Below are 27,069 nucleotides of genomic sequence, written 5' to 3' on the forward strand. Positions count from 1 at the left end.
TCTCATTAGTTCTCTATGTTAAGTCTAATTTATTACTTTCTTATTGGCCCATGTTCTCTATGTTAAGTTCTCTATGTTAAGTCTAATTTATTACTTTCTTATTGGCCCATGACAGTTAAAATACTGGTCACCAAGTGTATCATAAGTGCATGAATATACTCCATGAAACGATGTGGCAGCACTTGGCCATCACATGGTTGTTCACATGATCCAGAATATGTTTCTGTTGATTTTCTATGGATCATCTTTAAAAAGATTATCATGGAAATGGAAGCACACAGGTAAACAAACATAATTTGAGAGAACCTGCAAATCCCCTAGAATGTGCTGAGGATCCTCGGGAATTTGAGAAGCAGGTGGAAAAACCCCTGGAATGTTTCATGAAGGAGACAGGTGACCAGCTTTATGGCTCAGAGACATCGCTTGCCCAGGCGTGGGTAGGTGGGGGGTTGGGAGGAAGGCCAGAGACAGGGGGTTCAGGTCCCATGTCCTGAGGGTAGGCACCGAGGCAGTAAGTAGTTAAGGGAACGGAGAGGAGGTGCCAGATTTGAGAGAGATTTGGGAGGTGGAATCCGTAGGACTCAGAGATTGGCTGTGGGAGGTAAGGGGAGGGATGAGGAGTCAGAGATGGCCCATTGCCATGGGGTTGGAGTGGCTGACGGTGCCACTGACCATGGAAACCCACCCAAGTCCACGGGAAGCACAGAAGAGCTCCAGGCCGGAGCTGGTCTACCCACATTCGTCATCCCATCTTTCCTGACTGACTTGAGTTTTCCGGAACTGATTTCTGAGGAACTGGAGTGTCTTGCAGTGTCTGTTTTTTCCTCTCCAGGACTTTTCGTTAATCGTTTGGATGATACGATTGGCTTTGTTAGACTTTCTGTTGTGCCTGCTGCTCTTGACCCACTGGAGCAGGTTCTCTGTGGCCTAATTAGGCACATACTTTGTGTCTTCTCCATGTTTCTGCCTTCAGTGTTTAAGAGCACCAAGTCTGGTGTTTTTGGACAGAGATACTCAAAATTCTCTGAGGAGAGAACAGGCAGCGGCTCAGGTTCAATGATCTCCAGGTAATTATGTAACAAGGAATCTGGACACTCTGCCCTCTGGGGAAGCTGAGGGCAGAGAACTCGAGGGCACCCGGACAGACACACAAATAAAATGTTGCAAGCTGAAAGCAGATCTCTGTGGTGGCCAGAGTGAGATCTTATATTAATTAAAGTTATCAGCATGAAATAATTTAAAATGTAACCTGGTGTTTCCTGTTTGCGTGAATTATTAACCTAACATACCCCGATGGCCGCCTCAGGAGCAAGCCGCCAGAAACGGCTTCCATTCTGCGTGCTCCCACTCACCACCAACTGCTACTCCTCTCTTGGCCTCGGCACAGCCATCACCTTCGAGGCCGAGCTTCTGATGTCCTCCAGGGGACCCACAGCCCAACTGCATCTCTTTGGAACTTGGGACAAATGGTCAGTAAGCAAGTTCTGACCGGTCACCCCCAGATACCACACGCTATGGGAGGACAGGCACTGTGTCTTTTCATGTTGGAATCCCCCCAGACTAGCGGAGCATTGCTCCTAAGGGCTGGCTCCACACCCACGAACTAGTCCAGGGCACATTTGAAAGCCACCGTTAGGCCTCAGGGCTGTTCGGAGGAGTAGCTGTCTTGGCCACAGTGGCCTCGTTTTTGGAAAGTCTATTCGGGGAATGGGTTGGGTGGAGCTGGTTGTTCAATCTAGTTCAGATGCTGTGTTGATTTTAGATTGGGTATAACCAGAATCCTTGGGTCTCTCCATCTGTGGCAGACAGCTCATGCTCCCCCAATATCCATGTGCTCCCCTTCTTTAGCAGACGCTAACTATCAGCCCTGGCCTTACCTCCTGTTCTTATGGTTCCCCTGCAATCCACTGCAACCCCATTTGAGGGCTTTTTCTGGCTGTAGGGGAATGGCTCGCCCATTCTTGAAGAAAGCCAGGAGTGCTGGGGAGTTAACGCCCCTGGAAGCCACCCTCAACCCCTCATGGAGGGGAATGGGTGGATAAATATCAAAGTTACCTTGCCCCTCTGGTGAGACAACCCTTGGCCATGTTTTACCCATTCTCCCAGAAGGTTCCTCTCTGAGCTAAGCCCAGGTTGTCCATAGCAGCGACCAGCTCGCCCATGCTGCTGTAGGTCCTCATTGCTTTACCCTCCTCCAGCGCTTCCCGGGATCACCTCCCAACTCAACTCAAATCCTCACCCCAAGCTCTGCTTTTGGGAGGGTCCAACCCAAGACCCTTTTGGGTTGCCTGGGGCCACTGGACTATGGGTAGAAGTGCTGTGTGTCGTTTCTCTTGCAGAGCAGATAAGAGCCAGGGCACTGCCATTGTGTCCATTCCCCTTGGAGGGTCAGAGATAGAGGAGGGCTGCTCAGTCCACATGGAATTCACATGGGCAAGAACTCTTCTTATGGTAGCTACTGAGCTTGGCATGTATCAGTTGCAGCCCCTACCTACCTACCATGTGGCATCAACACTGTACCTGTGGGGTGCCAACACTCGAAGTCAGTCCATCCTCCATTTTCCCATCCTGTACTGATGCCTGAAAGCTCGGGATCTTACACCTGTGACCTCCTTTAATGCTTCCAGTGTCCAAACTCATTCTCTCTTCTGTGGTTTGATTAATATTAAAGTACAATTTATTTGTGTGTTTCTTTGGCTTTTAAGTCATCTGGAATACAAATTCATTTTACTTCCAGTTATTAACCAATTGTTTTAATATTGAATAAAAATGATTCTTACCTTCCTGATTAGTTTGTAATGATCTTATATTATACATTAAATTCTCACAAGAAGTGGTATCTATTTTGGGGCTACAATTTTCTTTTTTCCTAAAATCCAGCTATTCTTGTGTAAGGACCAAGATCTTGGAAGTGGAGCTCCATAATATATTTTACTATCTTCATTACTTATTCTCATCTCTCTCCTGTCCTCCCTCAAAAATTGCATCAGTACTTAAATGGCATCAAACCTACAAATTACAATTGGGAAGAACTGTTGTTGTTGTTGTTGTGTTTTTTTTTTTTTTGAGAGAGAGAGAGTGGGAGGGAACATGCAAATGGGGTGGGGAGAGTAGGGAGAGGGAGAATCCCAAGCAGGCTTCATGCCCAGCATGAAGCCCGATGTGGGACTTGATCTCACTACCCTGAGATCATGGTCTGAGCCGAAATCATGAGTTGGACACTTAACCAACTGAGCCACCTAGGCGCCCTGGGAAGAACTGATATGTTTAATTGACTAAGACTTCACATTCTGGAATGTAAAATCATTTAAATTTGCTTGTCCGTGTCTCTGACTGGCACTAGGCATCACTAGCCCCAACATCATAGTCTTCCCTTAGATGATTGACACTTGTTAGTAGTAGCATGTTTATATTGTGAGTCTGGATACAAAGATGATGTCAGTGACCTTCATTGAGGCTCAAGACAGGCCTAGGATGTCAGCTGTTAATGTAGAGCAAAATAAAAGAACACACAGCCCTGGTCAGGGTCTCACCTTGTGTTTGAGTCAAGAAAACCAAAATCATTGGCCATATTAATTTAAGAAGGAAAAGGAGACAGAAAGCAATTGAGTGCATTAGATTGAAGCTCCTTTACCTTTTTGGAACTTGGAGTCAACCGATGACCAAGGGTTGCAGACCTTCTCAGGAATGTAATTTAAAGGAAGCTCCTGAGCAAAATTTTAAGTCTGCTGTGTGCTGGCTTTTGAACCTTGGGGTGCTTTCTCTTTAAATCCATTAGTATTAATTTAGAATTCAAAGGTGTTGATCATTTTCTACAAGAATGGCATAGCTGAAGATGTCTTATTGGTTTTCAAGATGGTATTTTCCCGAGATGTCCCATGGTGTAAAAGGGAAACAGGAGTCCACACTCACATTAAGGAGAAATAAAGAACAAATGAAAAAAATCTGAGAACCAGTTGAAAGACCCCTGGGGTTCCCATGTTCCCAGGAACATTTGTTAGTTATTTGCTTTTTTTCCGAGTTGCTTTGTCTATATTACAAAGCAAAGACAGCAGAGGCTGCCTGGTTCTCTTTTTTAGCTTGCTTTCTGCATCATGAGTACAAAGTAGGTGTCTTTGTGAAGCTGTTTTCTTAGAAAGGAAAGTAGAGTGTTGGTGGAGAGGTGGAGAGGAGATGGGTAGGGAGACAGAGTGATATCTCTCTTTATCTTGCCCTCCCCACCCCCATGTTTGCTTGGTCATAAACAGGATGTGTGGGCTTTTAAGTAGTCTTAAGTGAAGATGTTAACAAAGAAAAAAACATACATTATGGGTTTTTATTCTGTTGGGAGGAGGGAGTGGACTTTTACATACCTGCCCGTCCCAGGGGGAAAAAAAGAGGAAAGTTTTATATTCTCTATGCTGCCTTGAATAACAGTCAAAAATTCTCAGCAGTTTCTGGCTAGCCGACTGCCTCGATCTGGAGGCTGGCATTGTGCTTTCTTAACCTACAATTAACTACCATCGCTCAAAATTCAACTAGTAACAGTCATATCCTTTGTGCTTTTTAAGGAACTCTTTCTTGAAGGTTCTTACAGTTCTTTCCCCACCCTTGAAAATACCAGTTTTTAGTGTAAAAGTTACAAATTAGATATTGGGAAATCACTGATGATCACCACACACTGTTCTTTTCATTCACTCACATTTATTTACTGAGGGTCTCCCAGGCCACCCACCCTAGGCACAGTAATTTTAATAAGTTTAAATTGAAATTGCAAACAGCCCCATGTAGCCGGTGGCTATTGTATTAGCCAGTACAGAGCTGGAGGGCTGGGAGACAGGGGTTAGAGCATCAGGTAAATATTGTAACACCAGTAGTGGTAAGCTGGGAGGGAAGCAGCCACAGGGCTGGTGAGTGAGGGGGATGGAACGGTTGAGGGTCTTCATGGAAGGCCTCTTGGAGAAATGATATTAGATGATCGATTGCAGACCAGTTCAAAGGTAAGAAGGTTGGTGTGTGTGACAGCAATACTTTGAAGACACTCTAAGCATCTCTGGGTAATTAATTACCTTTTGTTTTTAATGAAACATGAAAGATGGATTGGCTTCTACGAATGAATTTGAAAAAAACATGTTATAAAACACTCAGTGTTCATTCTTATTTTGAGATTTAAAGGCCTTTCATAATTTTAGGCAATGGTGTGGGTTCATGTTCCCTAGAAGCAGAGCCCGAGTTTGGGATCCTTGTGTATATGATTTTGAGGGGAGAGCTGTCAGGAGAAGGGAGTTAGGGAGGACAAGGGGAGCAGGGGACACAGCTAAACAAGGATGTGGTCTCCGCTGGAGACAACCTCAGCTCAAAACCACGGGAGTTCTGGAGCATGCACTGCACACAGAGCTGGGCCCCCTAGGTGAGGGACTGGTCTTTGGTACCCTTCCCTGTCCCCATCAGTCACTGACTGTGGGCTGCACTTTCGAAGGTGGAGGTGGCTGTGTAACCTCCTGGGTGGGGGTCCTAGTCAACAGAGGGTAATTCTGAAAACTAGAGTAGTGATGACCCTTTTACAGCCAACGTTCATAAGAACTGGTAGGTGGGGTCCACCTCCTGGTAGGGGGATCGAGTTGGGCCTCTGCGTCCATGACTGTGCTGGCCCTATAGAACGTGGATGACTGAGTAGCTTTAGATAGATTTGGGGGCAGAAACAGATGGAAGGTGTAGGATTGCTTTGGTCATTGTGTAACTTCCTGATAATTGTGGACTCAACTGATAGGTTGTTGTCATTAACATGATTATGGATCTGTTGGGTTCTTTCATGCAACACCTGTTTATTGCCAGCCTACCACCTGCCTGGCATTAGGTCCGTGTGCTTGGAATCTTGCCAAGCAAGGTCCATTTATTTAGTAGACATCATCCTTGCCAATGATATATTTTTGGCAAATGTCAAAAGAGCGCATTCCAAGGGATCCTGAAGAAGCTTAACCGCAGAAACTGCCAAGGTTTACTCCTATCAAGGTTCTGAAGGCACCAATCTTTGATAAAAGTGATGCTCTCAAAAGACCTACATGCAACAGTTGGGCTCTTTGAAGGAACTGTACACATTTCTGCCCACTGAGTTTGGTTTCTTTTTTTTTTTTTCTATTTTAAGATTTATTTATTTATTTTAGAGAGAGAGTGACAGAGTGTGTGCCTGTGCACCCACACGAGCGTGAGAGGAGCAGAGGAAGAGAATCTCAGGCAGACTCCCTGCTGAGCGTGGAGCCCCCACGACCCCGAGATCATGACCTGAGCCAAAGTCAAGAGTCAGATGCCCAACCAACTGAGCCACCCAGGCGCCCCCGAGGTTGGCTTCTTAGCAGAGGAGCTGGCTTGCCTTGGTGCCACTGTTGTCAGTGTGATTTAACCATGATGTACTGAGTGTTTACATATGCAGGTGACCTTATGCCTGTCATCTTGTTACAGTCTTCACAGCCATCTTGGGAGACCAGACTGGTGGTGGCCATGCAGGCCCCTATGGCAGCAAGGACCACTGGGTACTCTGCCAGCAGGGATGAAGGCAAGGTCCCTCTTGGTTCTGGCTCTCAGAGTGGGTACTGGGCCCACTGCCAGAGCTTTATGGTGCCTGTTGCAGCTCAGGGTCTTGGCACATGGACCTCCTTACTTTTAGGTTAGAGGAAAACCAAACCCAGTTTGAATTCCTTAAATGAAGAAAAGTTTGTACTTTAATCTGCTTTACCCCAACAGCACTCTGTTTGGAATCTTAATACACTTTGGGGAGTTGTGTTTTTAGATCATCCTGTCTACGGGGATATCAGGGAAAAGCTCACTTGTTTATTGCCAGCTGCAGGAACACTGTGTGAGTTCATTTTGCCCAGTTGGGATGCTGACTGCCTTAACAATTAGGGCAGAGTTAAACTGAGGCTGCTTTGCTTAGGTCCTGTTGATGAGTTGGCATCCTGCTCTGTTTCCTCTCATTGGTCCCACGAGCTTTGCTTTGTTCCGCGGTTACAAATGACACCCCTAAATTTTTCTGAGGCCATTGATTGTTTTTGTTGTCGCTAATTGGCTGTGTGGCCTTGGGCCCATTGCATATCCTCTCTTGTCTACGTTTGTATCTAAAAATTGAGGGTGTTGGGTTATTGGCCTTTTGGTTCTAACATACACAGAGTTTCACCCACACAGTCTCTACTCCCACACATCCTCCTTAGGATTCCCTTTGCATCCTTCTTAGAATGGATCCAAGGCATTACTTTTGCTTACAAAGGATGTGTATTTCAACATAAGCAATTTCTGAGAATTTTTACCAGTAAACACGATCCATTGTGTAATGACCATGTCTTCAATATTTATGGAAAGTTATTCCTCCGTCTGATGTACCCAAACCTCAGACAAAAAGCACAGTGGAGCTACTCAGGTTATTTCTTCCTGAGGGAACTTTGGTAATATGTATCTTTAATGAAATCCATCCATTTTATTAAGTTGTGTTCTTTATTGGCATAAAATAATTCATAGTATTCTCTTATCATTATTTTATGTAAAAGGCCCCAGTACTTTTCCAAATATGTTGTTGTTCCTGAATATAAGGGAAAACTATGTATTTTTTGGGAAACATTTCCTTTTAAGTTGTTTTACTTGTTTGCTATTTAATTATATGTTGTACATGGTGGTTGTCTTATCAAGAGGTCAACCTCATTTAAAAAGTGCTTTTTAAGGAATCCACGGGCTCTTTGCCTCCTTTGGCCTGTATAATAATAATGCTTAGTGGAGGTGTCCACTGGCCCCACAGATAAGCAGCTGATTAACCAGGGTTCAGTGTCTGCAGGGCCAGGCACTTTCCGATGGTTCAAATGTTCCCAGTGTCTCCACATCAATCTGAGATCCATCCAAACCAAAGCATGAAGATGCAGAAATGGAATAGATATGCTCAGTTTCTCTAGAAAAAAGAAGATGGGAGTTTGCTTGTAGAATTCTTTTTGGGGCTTCCCCTATAGAAATGGACTACAGTGTGGCTCTAGCCAGCCCAGTGTGTAGATGTTGCTACGACACAGGCCATTGGAGACTGGTGGTCTGAGGAAGGCCCTTGGGTGTGATTACCAGCCAGAAAAAGGAAAATATAAGGTCTTGGAGGCATCAAGTTAGCTGGAGACTGTACTTTCTCCTTCCAAAGACCTCCCTGAACAGGACTGAGAAAAGCAAAATTCAGCCCAAATCAAGTTTCTTGGGCCACAGCAGACAATTGGGAATAAAAATTCAGGTCATAGAAAACAATAGCCCAGCCTGGGAGCCATGCCCTGTTGGAATTTTACTGAGTGAGAGGTGACACCCCAAGGATGAAATCGTGGGTGAGTTGGGGTGTGTTGGGAGGAAGCAGTAAACGCAGGGGTGAGACAGAAAGATAAGCTGTCCCCAGGGGAAGCTTCCGTCAAAGCAACCCAACATTGGATGTCACAAAGAGGCACAACATTAGCGAAAGGGCCGCATCTGGTGAGTCTCAGCAAACCCAGAGCTGAAGGGGAAAAGAGGAGCATAAAGGCTTCATGTGATGAAACCACTGGAAAGCAGGAGAAGGGTTCATCTGGAGGAAAACCTGTTGAAAAGAAATGGTTATTCTTGTGGTCCCTGGAATGTCTGAGGCCTCATCAGCCCAGGGAGCAAATGAGGCCACGTTAATATTAATGCCCGGCTTGGAGTTCCAGTGGCCTCACTGGCCTACATGGGACCTCAGCCAGGGTCCTCCGAGGCCCCAGAACAGGATGTCACCTGTGCTCAGGTACACTGCAGCTCCTATTCTTTTTCCAGAGGTTAAGTCACTCCTCACCCCTCCACCCCTGCTGTCAATGTGTCCCCAAGGCCCTGCATTGCCTTCATCTGCTGTGCTGGGGAAGGTGGGGTGGCTACCTTTGCTTATTCTTGTGCCTTTTCACTTGGGTCCCAGAGCCTCACACAGGCTTTTGAAACCCAACTCCTTTAGGGTCCCTCATTGATCCTATGCTCCAAGGATCAAGAGAGCAGGTTGCAGATGCCATTCCACTGCCTCTTTTGTCACTGTCTCTTATCTTCTTACTTCCTCCCAGGTATCTGGGGCCTGTGCACGAAACACCCCCTTCTCCCTTCACTCACTCCCTTGCCTGCCTGTTCGGCAGCCGGCGCATGTAGATTCCAGAGAAATAAACCCACCCCTGGGCCAGAGCCACCCCTGGATCCCACGCTGGATTTGATTGGGTCATGCTGCCATGATTTCAGGATTAATCAAAGGAATATGCACTAGTGCAAGGACTTAGTGATCTCCCCCGTCATGGTCTGAGTGTTTTGGTTCCGCTTGCCACTTTGGCGATGTGAGAGGTAGTTTGTAGCAGTGCTTCTTAAACTTCCATATGCATCAGACCACCTGTTAAATTGCAGAATCTGATCCTGTAGGTCTGGGGTGAGGCCTGAAAATCTACATTTCCAACAAGTTCCTCGGTGAGGGCCGGGACCACTCTGGGTCGTCGAAATGGTCATTCCCTCCTTCACTTCTGTTTGCTGTACTTAAGTGAAATCTCAGGCAAGGAAATTCTGACAGGACTTTCTGTTGCACTGCACCAGTGATGTCATGTTTTAATGACATACCATATGTTCCTTACACATATTGTGAAAATAAAAGTGCTGTGGGTTGTAATACTACTTTAAGGAGTTGGTTTATGGGCCGCTTTGAAATTGCTTATAAGTGACTGGCATTCCCAGAAGGATGCACTGGAACTTGTCTCTGTATCTGTGTTTCTCAAGGTGTGGTCCATGAGCCAACAACACAGGCATCACTTGGGACCTTGTTAGAGACGCAGAATCTCAGGACCGATCCTAAACCTTGACTGGCTGAATTAGTTCCTGTACATGAACGCAGTCCCCAGGTGGTGTGTGTGCACACTAACACGTGAGAAGTCCTACCCTGTGGAACACAGTACATCGGGGATGGGAGCTGCTGGCTTAGCCGTTTAGTTGGACGCCAAAGGAGGCACATTAGTGACAGTGGGGAAAAGTTCCTCCCTTGGTCATCAGTTCTCTTTGTCATGGGGTGTCCTGAGATGTTTGGGGAGAGCAGAAAATGCTTTCTGGCTTGCATGGAGCATGAAGATTCTTCAGACAAAATAAAACCAGCAGAAGGGGAAATGAGAAGTGTGATGTGGTGATGGGGTGGGTCGTAGTGCGTGCAGGACGAGATCAGGGGATCAGGGTGCGGGGAAATGCAAGGGTGGGAGGAGGAGTACTACCGAGGGGGTTGGGAGGAGCTTTGGAAGTGAGGAGATATGTAAGCTTGTTCACTCTAAAAGCCTCTTCTAACTAACTCATCACAACTCCAAAGTAGCTGGGAGAGTAAAGTTCTTTTTTTGGGGGGGGGGTTAAACAACAGAAATTTGTTGTCTCCTGGTTATGGAGGCTTGAAGTCTGAAATCCAATGCTGGCAGGGATGGTTCCTTCTGAGGGCTGTGGGGGAAGGAGCTGGTGTAGGCCTCTCTTCTTGGCTTATGGATGACCATCTTCATGTTCACTTGGTATTCTCCCTGTATGATTGTCTGTGTCCAAGCTTAACCTCCTTATAAGGATACCAGTCTTGTTGGATTACAGCCTATCTCAGGGACATCATTTGAACATGACTGCCTCTGTGAAAAAACTATCAAAATCATGTCACACTATGAAAGACTGGGGGTTAGGACTTCAGATGAATTCAAGGGTGGGGGGACACAATTCCACCCATAACAAGGTTGTATAGGCAACTATTAGTTTTGCCTGGTCAGTATCCAGTGTGCTTTCTTCTTTTTCTTCATTGATTTTTTTTTGTTAATTAAGTACAGTTGACACACAATGTTACATTAGTTTTGGATGTACAACATAGTGATTCCACAAATCTGTATGCTATGCTGTGCTTACCACAAGTGTAGCTCCCATCTGTCACCGTACATTGCTATGACAATATCATTGACTATATTCCCTGTGTTGTATCTTTCATGCCTATGACTTATGCAATCCATAGCTGGAAGCCTGTGCCTCCCCCTCTCTCCCCCATTTTGCCCATCCCCCAACCCCTCCCCGCTGGCAACCATGAGTTTGTTCTCTGTATTAATGGGTCTGATTCTGCTTTTTGTTTATTTGTTTAGCAAATTCCTTCTTTAAATCAGTGAGTAGTTTAGGAAAAAAGTATCAAGCATCTGTTAGGTGGGCTATAACAAGGATTGGCAAATATCTTTCACTCAGAGACCATACAAGGTTCTTGTGCCAATAAGCTGGGAGGCACATAGGAAAATTGGCATGAGTAGGTCAGCAGATTAAAAGACAACCCAGACCAGGTGCACCTCTCAGATGAGAGTTGGAAAAGGTCTTTTTAATTACTCTGTTTCTGATGTCTCGGTTGATGTGCTGTTGGTAATAAAGATTAAGTAGTGACAGCATTAATTAAAGACCGAAGTGTCATCAGCAATGACGGCCAATAAATAGCATGGCAGGTTCATCTTATTACCTTACCTTTATTAATTTCTCCGGTTTTGATCAATACGGACATTGGCCAGGCTTGCAAGTTATGAAACGGTAGCATTTTTGAGGCTTAGTGACTTGGAGGCTGCATTCCAATTTTTTATTCGTTTAGAAAACCCTTCTTGGGATGTTTGCATAATCAAATGTAAGTTCACAAATGTTTCTCCTGCCTCATAATCTGCATATGAACAAAATGAGTGTGTTCCCAAACAGCCCCTGGAAAAAGCCCAGGACAAATGATTACTCAGTGAAAGGGAAAATGATTCCAGCTGGTCCTTTTTCATCTTCTACAAAAGAATGGAAGGGAACAGTTTCTCAGCACTGTGTCCTGGGGCCACACGTGATCAATCTGGTGAAACCACTCAGGAATATGAAGTCAATAAAAGGGAAAGTATTTTAGGAGGAACTTCCCTGCCAGGAAAAGGGGTTATACACCACTAGATGCATTGACTTCTTTCTAGTCATTTTTTGTTGTTGAATTGCTTATTGTCAGATGTTTTGAAACACCAATTTCTGTTTCTTTTAGTACTCATAATTTATAAATACTTAAAAAATGATTGGGTATTACTTATGCCTGATAGCGATTTGGTATGATTCTCCCATTTCTTTTTCTCATGTGTCATTATAGCTCTCTAGGAATCAAGGTGAGAAATCCAAAGTTAGTGCTGACCTCAGACATAGTTTTTCTTTGTTAGACATATGGATTAGGATTTAAAAATGACTAGGAAGAGGTACACTCTTTTTGTTCTGATTTAAAAAGATAAGTAAAAGTTTAATTTTACCAGGATAGCTTCTGTTTTTAAAAATCTTGATCCTAAAGTCCATGATTAGCAGCCTAAACAAAGTGTTATTAAATGATCATGCAGGAAACTGGATTAATGTGACTTCCCATCATTGTGGTAGCCTGGTCAGCATGATAAAGTGTAGACCTGACCCTTGTAGAGTCAGGTTATGCTAGCTCATCTGAATTGTGGAAGCAGATGAGAGACGGGATTGCCAAGGGCCAAAGCCATTAGAGGCAATAAGAGCAAAATGCCGGTGCAGTTACTGGCTCAAAACAGTCAGAGAGTCCTAGGATCAGTGAGCAGGAAGTTCATTTAGCCTCCCAGGATTGCTGTACGCTTCGATTTGCTGGAATGTTCCTCTTATTATCCTGTTCTTACTGGTTTCCTATTTCAATCACTACGTGGATGACAAATTCACTTGCTGAGTCGCATTTAGCATTGTTTTCTCTTTGCTCTTGAGATGTACAATGGATTTGGGGGAAATCCAAGGTTACAAGACCTGTTTTCTTTCAGAGAGGGAAGAAAACAAGGACACGCTGGGCACCTTCAGTGTGAGTGAGGTATCATGGTGGGCAGATGTGGAGACTGAGGTGCAGAGAGATTCTATAACTCTCCCAAGGTCACATGGCTAGGAAGAGCCTGGTAGAACTGGGATTTAAGTGAGATCTCTGACCCTGTGTTTGGTATTCTTTGCATGCCTCTAAAATGAAGCTATTGCAAACTCCGAAGAAATGCTCTCCCTTGCCTGTATCAGTCCCTCTTTATAAACACTGCTTTGGCAGATTTCCTTGTAGCAAATGGATGTCTGTGATTGTGCTTCCTTCTATCTCTCTTATTTAATCTCTTTATGAGGTCTGGGGTGTGATGTCTACCAGAGCTGAGAGGAGTAACACTCAGTCGTCTACAGGGAGAGCTGGCAGACTGAGACTTGGTACTTGTGTTGGATGTTAGTGCTGGGAACTGGTTCCCCAAATCTGTGGTGCCTAGTATCATTAATAGTGAGATGTACTGAAGGGTAGACCAGATGTTCTGCAGCCAAGTGTCAGTATCTGGTCTCAAGCATTCACATGAAGTGTTGGCTTAAGGAATGCACAGAGCTTCAGAGGAGGGAGCTGACTATGAAAGTGAAGTCAGGGAAGGTTTGGCGGTGGTCTTACAAGATGGTGAGACTTAGGTGGGTGTAAGGAGTGAGGGGGGTGTGGGGTCAGGATGGGTAGAGGCACTGGATTATGGAGGGCCTTACATATCAAGCTGAGTAGTTTCAGTTTGGTCCCCAAGAAGGCAATAAGGAGTCATTGTAGGTTCTTGAGCAGAGGAGTGGCTCAGTGAAAGCAGTGTCTGTTCTGCTGTGTGTGTGTTTTGGGGGGAGGGTTAGATTGACTCTGGGGAGAAACCCTATAAACATTTGTATTTAGGGTGTATGAGGCAAAAGCAGCAGTATTGTCAAGTCAAGCCAATTTATGTTGCTGTAGAAACTTAGAAAACAGAGTGCTACAACAGCATCTTTTTTCTGTGTCACTTTCTGGGAAGCTGCAGGCTTGACGACCGAGGACTGGGAATTAGGGTGTTTAATTTTCACTATCTGTACCTTCTTTAATTATTTATGGTTGATGTAGGGACAGAGTAGGGGTTATTAACCTAGATCATTTTAGGTTGAGCCACATGAAATTTCCATTTTTTTGCAGGTCAAAATGGAAGTACTGGCAATTTCACATGGTTCCATTTAATCAATTTTGTAAATTGTTGGCAATAAGTAGACACAGGCTGGTCTTTGGCTTTCTGGTTGGCTTGATGTGGGTAGGTACCAGGACACCGCTGCTTATAATTAGCCTAAATGTACCACTGTGCTGTTGTCCTCAGGAGGTGAGGCTGTTGCTGGAGACTGAGACCCAAAGGTTTGCTATATTCCTCCTCTCCCTAATTACAGACCAGGCATTCAGAGTCTCCTGATTTGATTCTCTCATCTTTAAAGAAGAAAACTTTGCTCTGGACTAAGGATTTTTAAAGGGGGAGGAGGGCTTGCACCTTGAGGTTGTGTTTTCCCAGCACTCCCTAGAAGCTTGATGCAGTCAGAACCCGGTTATGTTGGGGACGTGAGGGACTGAGTTCTCACTCTTGCCCCCAGACACCAGAGGTTTTGAATGAGTCTGTGATTGCCTGGGCAGTGGACTGAGCATGCCTGATGGTGGTGGAGCAGAGCTGCTCTGTCTTCATGTCCTTTGTGTCTGTGTCCTGGGATGGGGGCCACTCTTATGGAGCCTCTGTTGGGTTCAGGGATGGGGTGTTCCCAGTTTACTCCCCTCACCACCAGGAATCAGGGCCGGATCTGAGGTAAGGTCTGTTGAATCTGGCTGGGCACTGCCACCTCCAGAGGGCATGCCCCTCCCCCACCCCGACTCTGGGTACCATGGGACCAAGTCATGGATCACCATACCCAAACTTCCTAGTTTCACTGGGACCCTGAGGTCACAGGTCCCATCACGACTCACCTCACTGACATCCTTGGTCACCATTCAATGTGTGAGCACTACCAGTGTCTGTCCTGTTCCATGAGGACTCTTATATGGTTCTCTGACATCCCATGCTGGACCCTTCTCTGGGACCCTCCTGAACCCTCTTCCATGCTAAACTCTTCCTGCATCCCTAATACATTCATCAAATGCTCCCTTGTCTTTCTGGTTCATCCCTGAAAATCCCTCTCCTTTCCCTTCCCTGGAAGAGAGAATTCTTTTCCATTGACTTAGCCTGACAAATATGTATAGTAGGTCCTACTCTGTGAGAAGCACCACAAGGACAACAAATGCCAACACTAGTCCCCTTGCACACACACATTTGAGGGTCATCTTCCTTGGTATCCTTCCTGAATTTTCCCCGTGAGGAAACACAGACTAGTGTTACTGCTGGAGATCTTTCTTTCTTTCTCTCAACTCTTTTGGACTAAAATGGAGGCAGATTACAGAGATTATGAGAAGAAAAGGAATAACAGATGTCCATAAATAGTTGAACTGTAAATGTGAGTATTGGGCTCATAAATTTATGGCGTGTGAGATCAGTACCAGACACTTGTCATCTAATCTGACACCTGTGTCTAGATGGAAATCATCTCAGAACAGATTGTATGTTATAATTAAAAAACAAAAAACATTCTGTGTAAATATGCTGGGCCAAATTGCGCATCCTGGCACAACAGGGGTTTTTGCTACGATTCAAATGCACGTAAAAATAATTATCTTTAATCTCTTTTTAAAGGAAGCATAAACGGCAGATTTCAACATATAGGGTAGGACAGATGGATCCTGTGGGGTAACGTAAGTAATCCACAGCCCACCCTCATGGTGTAACTCAGTGACACATTCTGTCATTTTCCTCTTTCATGACCTGGACTGAAATGGAAATTGAACCACTTTTGCCTCAACTGCTTTATTCTGGCTGGGAACAGCTGGTCAGGAAATACATCTTGTTTTATTCAATTATGCAGTTTATTAGGAAATACATTGAGAATGAGCACATTTTCATTATTAAAGCTCTGAACATTAATATAACCTTTGTTTCTTTCTTTCCTTTTTTTTAAATATCGGGAAGAAGAACCATTTAGAGAAGAAAGTTTCTATACCTACACTGAAATGTCTTTCAACTTTTCTTTTCTTTTCTTTCCCTCCTTCCCTCCCTCCTGCCCTCCCTCCCTCCCTCCCTTCCTTTCTCTCTTTCATTCTTGCATCCCTAAGAAATACCAACCATGTCAGGCTGGTCCATGAATTCTTGTGATGCCAAGTGAATTCTGCCTTACCAATATAATGTATCACTACCAAAATGATAATTATCGTACAAAAGAGATTTTGAGACTGTAAGGACAGTATTAATAATTGGCAATTACTGTACCCTTACTGTGTGTGAAACACTCCTTTAAGTGAACTGTAATTATTTTCCCATTTGCTCACACAAAAACCCTGGAAGGAGGGTGTTCTCATTCCTACTTCCTATATGAAAAAACAGACACATGAGTAATATGCCCACATTCACTCAAGTAGTCAGTGGCCATGCCAGGATTCATATCCAGATCTGTCTCAGAATTGTGGTCATTACCTCTTCACATTTTCACCTCGAGTGAGTTGAAAGTCAAGCTGAGAAAACTCTTCTTGGCAAAGAGGTAGGTGAGATTTGAGTTCTTTAAGGTTCCAGAATGTTCTGACCTCCTGTTGGTATTTCTTGGGCAGTGAAGCTTAGACCTTTTATCTCAGTTGTATATCCCTGAAAGACAGCTCACTTTAGGGTAGCGGAAGTTGTGTTCCCAGGGTCAGGCCTTGCCTAGTGAGGACTCCCAAGGTGTGGCACATACTGGGGGCTCCTGGGAGGCTCGGAGGAGCCACTCAGGTCCAACCAAGACTAGTTCTGCCTTCCTGATCTCTTATAGGGGAGACTGGGGATTAGACCCAAAGGGCACATGCTCCAAGATTTCAAGCAGACCCCCAAAGATCATAGCCCTATAAAACCGTAATAGAATCAGTGACCTTTAGTAAAGTTTTGGTGAAGGCCAAGGGGCTCTTTGAACCCATCACAACTGACACTGTGTTGTCATTTTCCTCTTGCAGGACATCGAGGCCTGTGTGACCATTCTCTAAAATCTTTAAGCTCGAGAATCACGGAGCGGAAGCTGCAGGGGACATGGCTGCCTGCTGGCCGAGGGAATCTGGAGAAACCACTCCTGGGGCCACGTGGCTCCGCAGTGCCCGTGTCCAACCCTCAGAACGGCCTTCACTCCGTGCATGCTGAGAGTAGTACGCTGAAGCCCAGGGTGGTGACCGTGGTGAAGCTGGGTGGGCACCCCCTCCGGAAGATCACTTTGCTCCTCAACAGACGGTCCGTGCAGAGCTTCGAGCAGCTCTTGGCGGACATCTCCGAGGCCCTGGGCTTTCCCAGATGGAAGAACGATCGCGTGAGAAAACTCTTTAACCTCAAGGGCAGGGAGATCAGGAGTGTCTCCGATTTCTTCCGGGAAGGGGATGCTTTCATAGCCATGGGCAAAGAACCGTTGACGCTGAAGAACATTCAGGTAGCTATAGAGGAACTGTACCCCAGCAAAGCGCGGGCCCTGACACTGACGCAGCACAGCCGAGCCCCTTCTCCGAGGCTGAGAAGCAGGCTTTATAGCAGGGCCCTGAGAGGGGGGCACCACTGTGGGGAGACTGAGACTGCCAAGAGCTGTGGTGAGGCTGCCCGATCCAAGGTGGCTATCAGACATCAGGGAAAGGCCCCGGTGGAGCCGGAGCTGGGGGACAGGGCCAGGCCCCAGAAGAAGTGGGTCGGGGGGAAGTGGGAACCTGAGCCCAGCAGCAGGCCACCCAAGGAAGCCACTCTGGAGAGACCTGCCAGCGGAGAGAAGCACCTGGGTGTGGAGATCGAAAAGACCTCGGGTGAGATCATCCGATGTGAGAAGTGCAAGAGAGAGAGGGAGCTCCAGCAGGGCCTGCAGAGGGAGCGGCTGTCTCTGGGGACCAGTGAGCTGGACTTGGGGAAGTCCCACAGGTACGAGGCAGCGGAGAAGCTGGTGAGGACCAGGAGCTGCAGAAGGTCCCCCGAGGCCCACCCTACATCTGGGGAGGAAGGGTGGAAGGGCGAGAGCCACAGGAGCAGCCCCAGGAACCCCACTCAGGAGCTGAGGAGGCCCGGGAAAAACCCGGACAAGAAGGAGGACAGAGACCCTGAAAGTCATGAAGGTCATGCTCAGGCAGCTGCCAGGACCAAGAGGGAGCTTGGAGAAGCCCAGCCGGTCAGAGAGGAGGGGCTGCGGGACGTGAGGAGGGAGGCCAGGAGCGCCTGCAGGAACAGGCCCGAGGCGCCTCCCGGCACCCGCGGGGGTGAGCAGGACGTGGACCGGGAGAAGCAGCCCTGTACGCCTGCGCCAGGGGCCAGAAAGCCGGCCGCTCGAGGGGAGAGGGAGTCTAGGGGCAGCCGGAAGCGGCGGCCCGTGGGGCTCCTGGCGACCGACGTGCACAAGCACTACGAGACCGGCCGCGTGCTCGGGGATGGCAACTTCGCCGTGGTCAAGGAGTGCCGGCACCGCGAGACCCGGCAGGCCTACGCCATGAAGATCATCGACAAGTCCAAGCTCAAGGGTAAGGAGGACATGGTGGACAGCGAGATCCTGATCATTCAGAGCCTCTCGCACCCTAACATCGTGAAGCTGCACGAGGTGTACGAGACGGAGGCAGAAATCTACCTGATCATGGAGTACGTGCAGGGCGGGGACCTCTTCGATGCCATCATCGAGAGCGTGAAGTTCGCGGAGCGCGACGCCGCCCTCATGCTCATGGACTTGTGCAGGGCGCTGGTGCACCTGCACGACAAGAGTATCGTCCACCGGGACCTCAAGCCGGAAAACCTGCTGGTAAGCCCTGACCTCCTGATGGTCGGGAAGTACATCTCCTACGCTGTTATCTCCACATTCTGGAGCGCTGCCTTGATGTTATTTTAACATTCTTGCGCCAGTATTTAAAACTCTGGTTTGCTGAGATACATTGATGTTGATGAAATTATTGAAAAAGCAGCCTTCCAACTTAAATAAAATGGGAAATGTTTCCTTGTTCCTGGGAGAAAAATGCTTCCACCTTGACAGTGACTTGCACAGCCTCTGGCCTCGGTGTCAGCAACAGCTTCTCCCGTGGGCTTTGTGTCACCCTCCCACTGAAACTCCCCCCTTGCCTTTTTTTTTTTTTTAAGGTTTTATTTCTTTATTTGACAGACACAGTGAGAGACAAGGAACACAAGCAGGGGGAGTGGGAGAGGGAAAAGCAGGTTTCCTCGCGGAGCAAGGAACCCATCGCGGGGCTCCATCCCAGGACCCGGGATCATGACCGGAACTGACCGCAGAGGCGGGCCCTGGTGGACCTTCTTTAAATAGCAGTTAGATGAAGGAATGAATTCAGACCATAGCATGCTGCATGCCAAACTGCACACATTCCGTCAGTGGTGGCTACCATCATTACTATTCCTTTAGAAATGACTGTGATGTTAAGGTAGATATCACGAGCAGGCAGATAGAGCACCAGCGAATGGGGATAATGATCTCCATAAGCCACACTTTCGTGTTTTTTTTTTCTTTTTGGCAGGTCTTTAGTCTGTTTTCTTAAATTTCATGCCTGTAGACCCAGCCTGGGAACATCACTCCACGATACATTCATCTGTCTGTAAACTGTTCCCACAAGCAAACAGAAATACCGAGTAAATCAAACTAATTATCTGGTGATATGAGGTCTATGTTGACCACTAAGTTGAGCAACCTTGTTTCTGACCAAATTTATAGAATCGAAGAGACAGTTTGACAGGTTTTCCTGAGAGGTCTGAATTATCTTTGGGTGTCTCCCTTTGAAAAAATTTCATTTCTGCATTAGCTGAGTGTTCTCATCCTTTCTTCAGTGGCTTTTTTGATTGTTTCTGTCTTTGGGTCCAAGTCCAAGTGTTCTCCGTGTGGTGCACTGTGCACTGTTTGTCATGGACACGTTGGAATGAGCTTCTGATATTTTTGGTGAACTGTCTCAGCAGAAGAGGATCTGATTAGAGGCCTGGGTGGGTGCCCCTCTGCTGAACATTTTGGGCGTGTGCCCAATAAAGCTTTATAACGGTTATATAAGTTCTTGAGTATGTGGAATGAGATAAGGTATCCTCTAGGATTGTTTTCTTTTGGGAACAGTCATCTCAGCATGCATTTTCTCAACAAGGTCCCAGAACCAGTGCGTCGAGCCAGCTTATCTCTTGGGCAGTAGAGGCTCTCACTTATGTTACGGGATTTACTTGTCAGCAGTTTTTAAAACAGAGGAAGCACCGGTTTAGATTTCATGGAGAAATTTACTTGAGGAATTAGAGAAACTGCAAGGAACATGTTTAGTATGGACAAACTGACTGCCTTTGAGAGGTCATTTGACAACTCTGCATGGATTTAAATGTCAGGACATGTGTGTTTTTAGTGCCTTTAAGGGCAATGAAGCGTGTATGTGTGTGTGCGCGTGCACGTGCCTGTGTTCTGAGAGGCGCAACTGCAGGGGAGCCATAATTTTCCAGTTTCAATACATGAGTTATTTATTGGTGTTGATTGTAATTTGTATTTAGACCCTTTCTTTTTTCTGATTTCAAAGAAGGCCCACTTAAAAAAAAAAACACCACCTTTTTTTCGTGGTGGCATGGCTCCTTCACAAAGTGCAAAAGGCTCCATATTTGAGCCATCTTTTGTGAAACAGGTTAATATCTTTTCTGTCCTGTGGATAGTTTGTCAGCTTGCATTTGTCAAAATGAACAGGTCTGTCACATTTATAAGCCACGTTAGTCCTTTTTCTGAGAAAGTTCAACATATTGTTACGTCAAAAGTCTAAATGCTCTCTAATGTCAATGTTTTTGGCTTTTCAGACAGAGCTCTGGATAGTGTTGGATTTGGCAGTGGTCTCATTGCTGGGCTTAGAAGGGTGTCATCTCTCAACTTGCTGGTCTGATAAACACATCACAAACTTGCTTGGTCTTCTAAGACTTACTATTCCTAAATACCACTGTGGTGACCACTGTCCCTCAATGAATATTCTTCAGTTGCCTTTAATTTAGTGTTTTGTGCCTGTGCTGAGCTTTGTATTATCAAAGTGATTGTTACTTTATCCTTCAGCGGATGGCCGCTGTCTGTATTAAGACCTGACTTCGCTAAACTTAGGAAAGTGATTTCACGTTAGAACTAATATCCAACTACATGAGTGATTATGACTGTTGCTTCTTTTAGAGACTTTCTGGATGTGCAAAGAGCTCTTTATGAATATAGCAAGCTTATCATGTTATTTTAATCAACAGAAATATTCGTGTCTAATAATTGGGTCCCAGGGTACAATTTTAGGACTACATTACTGAGTTTATCTATTTCTACTGATCACATTTCCTGATAAGATGCTAGTGCTCCTCTTCCCTTTGGGTTATTTCGACTCCTGAGATCTTGCAAAAGAAGTTTTAATTATGAGAACTTCCAGCTTGCAGAAATGTTAATTGCTTTTTCTACCAGTATGTGCTCCCTTGGTAGGGTTGGAACGTGCTGTGTGGTGTTGACAGGGCCCTGGGAGGAGGGGAGGGGGCAGACAGGAGCCAGATAGGTGAGGATGATGAAAGTAGCTCACACAGGGTGGGAAGTGGGCAGGCCAGTCTCCTGATGGCCAACAGCTGAGATATTGCCTACAGCAAAGAAGGCTGAGAGAGTGGGTGGGGAAAGACACTGAAGAGATGTCAGACAGGCAGAGACCCTTGGAATCCAGGGCAAATGGTAGTGGGCAGCTGTGGGGACAGGTCACAGCTCATCATGAATAAAGGCTGTACTCTTTCTGGCCTGTTGTGGGTTCTGGGAAGGAGCAGACTTTTCTAGATTTTTAACTGCTGAATGCAACTGGGACAGGGCAGTGACTGATGTCCCCAAGGCTGGTAAGGAACATCTGGAAAGATAAAAAATGGTCCAACATACTTCTTGCCCATTCTCCCTTGAAAAGAAACCTATCCAGTCACTTTGTTCATTTTAATTCTCTAAGTTCTACTTAGAGATCTACTGGGATGTACAAGAAGGACTCAGTAATTAGTGCTGTGAGTGGTTCTGTGGTGCACAATTCTCCCTGGCCAGCATGACTTCTCTTTTTCCAGTTCCAGTTTCAATCTCCTTTCCCCTTAGCATCTAAGATAGAGATGTCCAGGTCCTCTCCTTAATGGTCCAAGTATTCATGAATGCATTTATATACCAGTTGCATTCACTAAATATTTGGTGCCTATGAAGCATATCTTGTTAAGGTAGTCTTAATAAAATCAAGAAATGGGGATTTCAGCAATAACATGAAATCACTAAAGAAAAAGTGCAGTGATACAAGCCTTTAAGTCATTGGCCAATATTGATCAAGTTTGTGAGAAGACAGGTTCATAAGAGATCATCTTAAGAATCCCAGGGTAAATTCCAGCAGGAGACCTCAGAGTTATGACTGTAGGTTTGTATGAGTGAGAGTGGCTCCATTTTAACAGTTTCCAGGAAGATTAAAAAGTATCCATATAGTCAGTGAACCCATATATTGTATAAGGCTTGACTACCCAGCTAGAAATTTCAGGAAATTTCTTAAAGCCTTCAAAATTCTATATACTGGGTCATTTCGATAACTGAGATTTTCTTCTGTTTGTTCCTTTTGAAAGAGTCACCCACACGGGTGGATGTCTGATAATTTACTGTCTGTAGTAAATTATTAGTGGCAGAGACAACTTTAAAGCACGATTGAAAATGTTGTTGAACGTTGTTAAATTACTTCTAAAATTGCAACTCCATTTCCCCAAGGAGTCCTGAAGTTCAGGTCCTTTAGTCAAGGTAAATAGCAGCAATCTGCTAATGTCCTCTTAATACTTGTGTTCATGTGTGGTGTTGCCACTCTGAGAGCAATTTCTTGTGAGCCATTTGAGGATCTAAGATTAAGTTTCTTAAAAATCTGTATTTTCAAAATGCCCTTAATCTGAGGAAGCAAATTGGTGTCCAGGTTCTAAGATCTGGTTGCCTAATTGCAGTAATATAAAACCCCTGGCTCTGTTTCAGCTTCTTCCAGATGTCCTACATGTTAGGCGTTATGTGAGGATATGGAGAGGAAAGATGGAGAGAAGGAAGGGAGTGAGGGAGGGAGGCAGGGAGGAAGGAAGGGAGGGGTGGGACAGATTAAAACAGATAAAGGCATAGAGATAGAGGTGGGGAGGGGACAACTCAGCTGTGTATCATGCATTAAACCTTGCCGACATGATTGCATGTTCTGACTGGGCCGTCTGGCTAAGGACTGGGTAGAACTGGGCATTCTGTGTGGGTGCAGATATACTGTTGATCCCTCCCCAACCTTTAATTTCTAACTACCATTTTGGGCAAGGAGACTCCACTTTCCCGTATTGAGACAAAACTCTTAAAATCCCTTTCAGTCAGTCACATAGAATATATAGAATCAGGTTAAAGGATTATTTGTCTAAGACTCTCATGTGGGCAGCACACTCAGGCATTTGACCCCAGGTGCCTTTTCAAGGTGGTAAATTTCTCCTGTAGGAACTGTCTCTGATGTTTTGACCTTGTCAGATCCCAGGGCACACTGGAGGCCCATGAATAAGTAATGGTGACCGTGACAATAGTAATTCTGTTGATAATAACTTTGGCTTTACTGCGTAGGACCTTGACCTTGGGAATTTTGATAAATTATGTGCACGGCCATACTATGGTGGGCTTGGTGTTTTAGGTCAGTTCATTACCTTTCTGGGAAGGACTTGGAAGCAGAAACATAGAGATGTGTGCCCATGGAGACACTGCCTGAATGTTTGCATCCAGGGGAGTGGGATGAATTGTAAGGGCCATGAAGAAGCTCAGGAGAGGGAGAGGACACCCTTACTGGCTCTCTTTGTTACAGCTGAGCTACCTTCCAGCTGCCGTGGGACCATGTGACTAACAGTGGGGTAAATCAGTACTTCTTAAATCCACCATGTGCATGGGAATCACCCAGAACTTGGATCTTGATAAGATGCAGATGCTGATTTAGTGGGTGTGGAGAGGCCTGAGATGCTGCATTTATAATAAGCTCCAAGGTGATGTTAATGTTCTGCAGAGCATACCTTGTGGAACAAGGGCTCAAACAATGAAGACATCTAGTTGTCTCAGTGACAAGCAGCCTGGAGACAGGTGGTTACAGGGATGGTTAATGGAGCAGGTCAGAGATCTCAAGGCAGTTTTTGCCATTTCCCTCAGGGCCCCCAAATGTCTACCATGCTCCAAGGATCGCATTGTCACACTCACATAAATGGCAGGAAAAGTGGGGGGTGGACTCTTGCTGGTGTTCTCCCTTTCTCAAGAGGAGGAAAGACTGGCTCAGGAGCTCCTCAGTACACTTCCTGTTCTATCTCATTGGCCAGGATGCATCCCTCAGCATGGAGCCGGCTCAGGGTCATTTTGGAGGGGGGAGCTGCCACGTCCTCCCTCACTCTTCTTCCCACCTCCATTGTGGGGTCACAGGGATGCTACCGAGTCCTCTTTCAGGAGATCTGGGGGACTGCTGAATGTAGGGCAAATCTGGGAGACTACAGCTTTCAGGAAGCCATAGATAAGAAGTGCCCTCCAGGTCTCTGTTTCTAGAATCATCCAAACTTCATGGGTAATTTTTCTGGATCTCTTAGGGGCCCCCAACTTCATAGAAAGTAGGGCCTCCTCATCCCATGGGACAAGGCATCTCTCAAATGCTTTCCCTTCCTCTTGGCCTGCTTTTCTTTAACTTGCCCTGGTGGAGAGATAACAACCCTGCTGTTCTGCACACAGAGCCCCAGTCCTCCTGCTCTGATCCCCACTGTCTCCTTGTCCAGCTGTGGCTGCCTCTGGGATAACCATGCCCTTTGGTCTTGGTTTCCACATGTGTGGTGGCAGTGGTCTCTGGTAGGGAACGAGAAGGGTCCTTGCCATAGGGAAGCTTATTCAAGGGCTGTGCCAAGAATGACCTTGTGGTTGCAGCCACCCTTCCCCGCTAGTTCTTCTGTTTTCAGATTTAGATTTTATGTGTCAGTTTGTCTGTTAGGTGCGGATCAAGCCCCTCCCACAATCACTGGTTGGGGGTGGGGCAAGTGAAAGCTGTTTAGCTTTTAGGTACTTAGGTGTGGCTGCAAAGTGGTAATGTTTCTCATTATTTTACATAAAAGTTTAGTTTTAGCAAATATCAGGAACTCAAGGTGGTGAAGGATAGAATCAGGGAGACTGAAAAAATCTATACTTCCTTTTAGTTAAGTAATTCAAAGGGACCGAATTATTCCTGTGACATGGTACATGGTGCTTGCAATAGACCCAGACCTGCTCCAGGCCCTTTGGTCCTGCTGCCTGCTATATACACCCTGTGCAGTAAGTGTGCTTACCTCTCTTTACAGGGAGGAAACTAAGGCCCAGGGAGGTTGAGTAACTTGGTCAGAGTCACACAGCAAACGAGAAGTGCGATTTGAACCCAGGACGCATCCAAGCTCCTGGGCACTCTACTAGACTGGTGCTTGGCCGATCTTAACATTTTTTTTTCCTGTCCCTAAATGATAAAACCGAGATGAAAAAGATCCTTTCTTGCTGCATGGTTTCAAATCCTGGTGATTGTAGCATAACCACAGAAAGTTAGGTCTGCATGGGAAGTCTAGAGACCTCTCCTATATTGTAGGTGGTAGCATAGGCTCAGAAAAAGTCAAGGTGGGGGCCATCTGGCTCTTTCGGTGTAAGCAGAGCTAAAACAAAAATCCAAGTAATTTCAATCTTACTTCTGAGCTCTTTTGCAAAATACATGTTGGCAGTTCAGTTGCCTGACTTTGGATTACATTATTTCCTTAGAAAGTTCAATGCTGAATGTGGATTTTGGTCGTTTGAGAGTGGGGAAACTGGGTGGGTTCCAGACTGGGAGGCTGGTGGGGAGGAGCATACTCCTTATGTTTCCATACAGAGAGATAGGAGAGTATGGAAATCACACGTCAGTCCAAGCATTGGTTTGGAAACATCCTGCTAGTTACCTCAGTGGTCTCTTTTACCAGGGAGTTATCACTTTGGTCTGAACCTGATGATGATGGCCCTGTTTCTCTTGATCTACACCAGGATCCTCCCCCATGGGACTGCTGGCATCCGGGTGGGCTGACCCTGCTGTGGGGCTGTCCTGAGCATTGTGGGAGCTTTAGCATTTTCCTGGCCTCTGCACACTAGATGCCGCTAGCATCCCCCGAGCTGTGATAACCAAAAATGTCTCCAGACACTGTCCGGTATCTCTGGGGTGGTGGTGGACCACTGTCCCTGCTGGAGAATCACTGCCTATACTTGTTGCACTGAGACATTGACTCTGCGCTCTGTGCTCCCACCTGCTTAGAGCCCATGTCCCATTAGAGCAGGCACAAACTTCATGGTCCTGTCAGTCTGGCACATTGGTCACGATTCTATGCACTTTGCATTTTCATAGAATTCTCACATCAACCCTATGAGGAAGGCCTCACACTACACTGAAGGGATGGCCAGAGGTCCCCCACTGGGGCATGTCTGGCCACAGAGCCTGTGGGGTAGTCCCTGGATGCCCTGTGTTTTAAACTCAGTGCCAGGTTCAGATGTGGCCAGCCCCGCTGATGAAGGAATGGAGGGTGGACTGGAGATTTTTCCTGGGTCACATAAGGTGGGCCCCTGGTCCGGTGCTCACTTCAGGTCACCGCCTGGTTGTCTGATGTGCTGAGCATCTCAAACTCAGGATGCCGAAACTGGGTTTCACATGGAACTTGCGCCTCTCCCAGACCTCTCTGGCCCAGAGCGTGGCCACATCATCACATAAACAGGGTGCTATCTCCCAACTGAAGGAAACAAACTTTGTTTTCTCCACGTCCCCCTCCGCTACTACCCTACCTTTATGGACTACCCCCCCACCCCTGAAAGAGGTGTCTGTCCACCCTGTTTGCAGTTTTCCCGTTCCATTCTATCCTGAACTCCAGGAGGGCTCTCATCCCCATACTATGCCGCAGCCCCCTTCTCTGTCACATGGGGCTGCCACCGGCCCAGCTGCTGGTGGCGGGAACCTCAGTGGCCCCGGAGCCTCTTTCCTTGCCCTCCCCGTTCAAGCCTTCTCTTCGCCCTTAGGATGACACTTCTCCCCACCCGAGACCAAGCCACCATCATCTCCTGCTGGGACTGCGGCAGTGGCTGCTCACTGGTCCTCCCTCTTCCTCTGCAGGCCGTCTTCCTCCCAGGAGCCTGAGTGGTCTCCGAATGTAAATCAGACCCCATAACTCCTCTGCTCAGAGTCAATAC

General features: G+C 46.3%; 1 protein-coding gene across 1 annotated transcript in view; it reads left to right on the forward strand.

The window, feature by feature from the left end:
• The window catches only part of DCLK3 (doublecortin like kinase 3), a 51,086-nt gene that overhangs the window by 3,936 nt on the left and 20,081 nt on the right, over nt 1-27,069 (forward strand). Inside the window, exon 2 of the mRNA XM_002914655.4 lies at nt 16,856-18,651. Within this exon, the coding sequence (XP_002914701.1) occupies nt 17,281-18,651 (1,371 nt within the window). The 5' untranslated portion in view covers nt 16,856-17,280. The remainder of the gene's footprint in view (nt 1-16,855; nt 18,652-27,069) is intronic.

Source organism: Ailuropoda melanoleuca, chromosome 6, assembly GCF_002007445.2.
Source record: "Ailuropoda melanoleuca isolate Jingjing chromosome 6, ASM200744v2, whole genome shotgun sequence".
Lineage (NCBI taxonomy): Eukaryota > Metazoa > Chordata > Mammalia > Carnivora > Ursidae > Ailuropoda > Ailuropoda melanoleuca.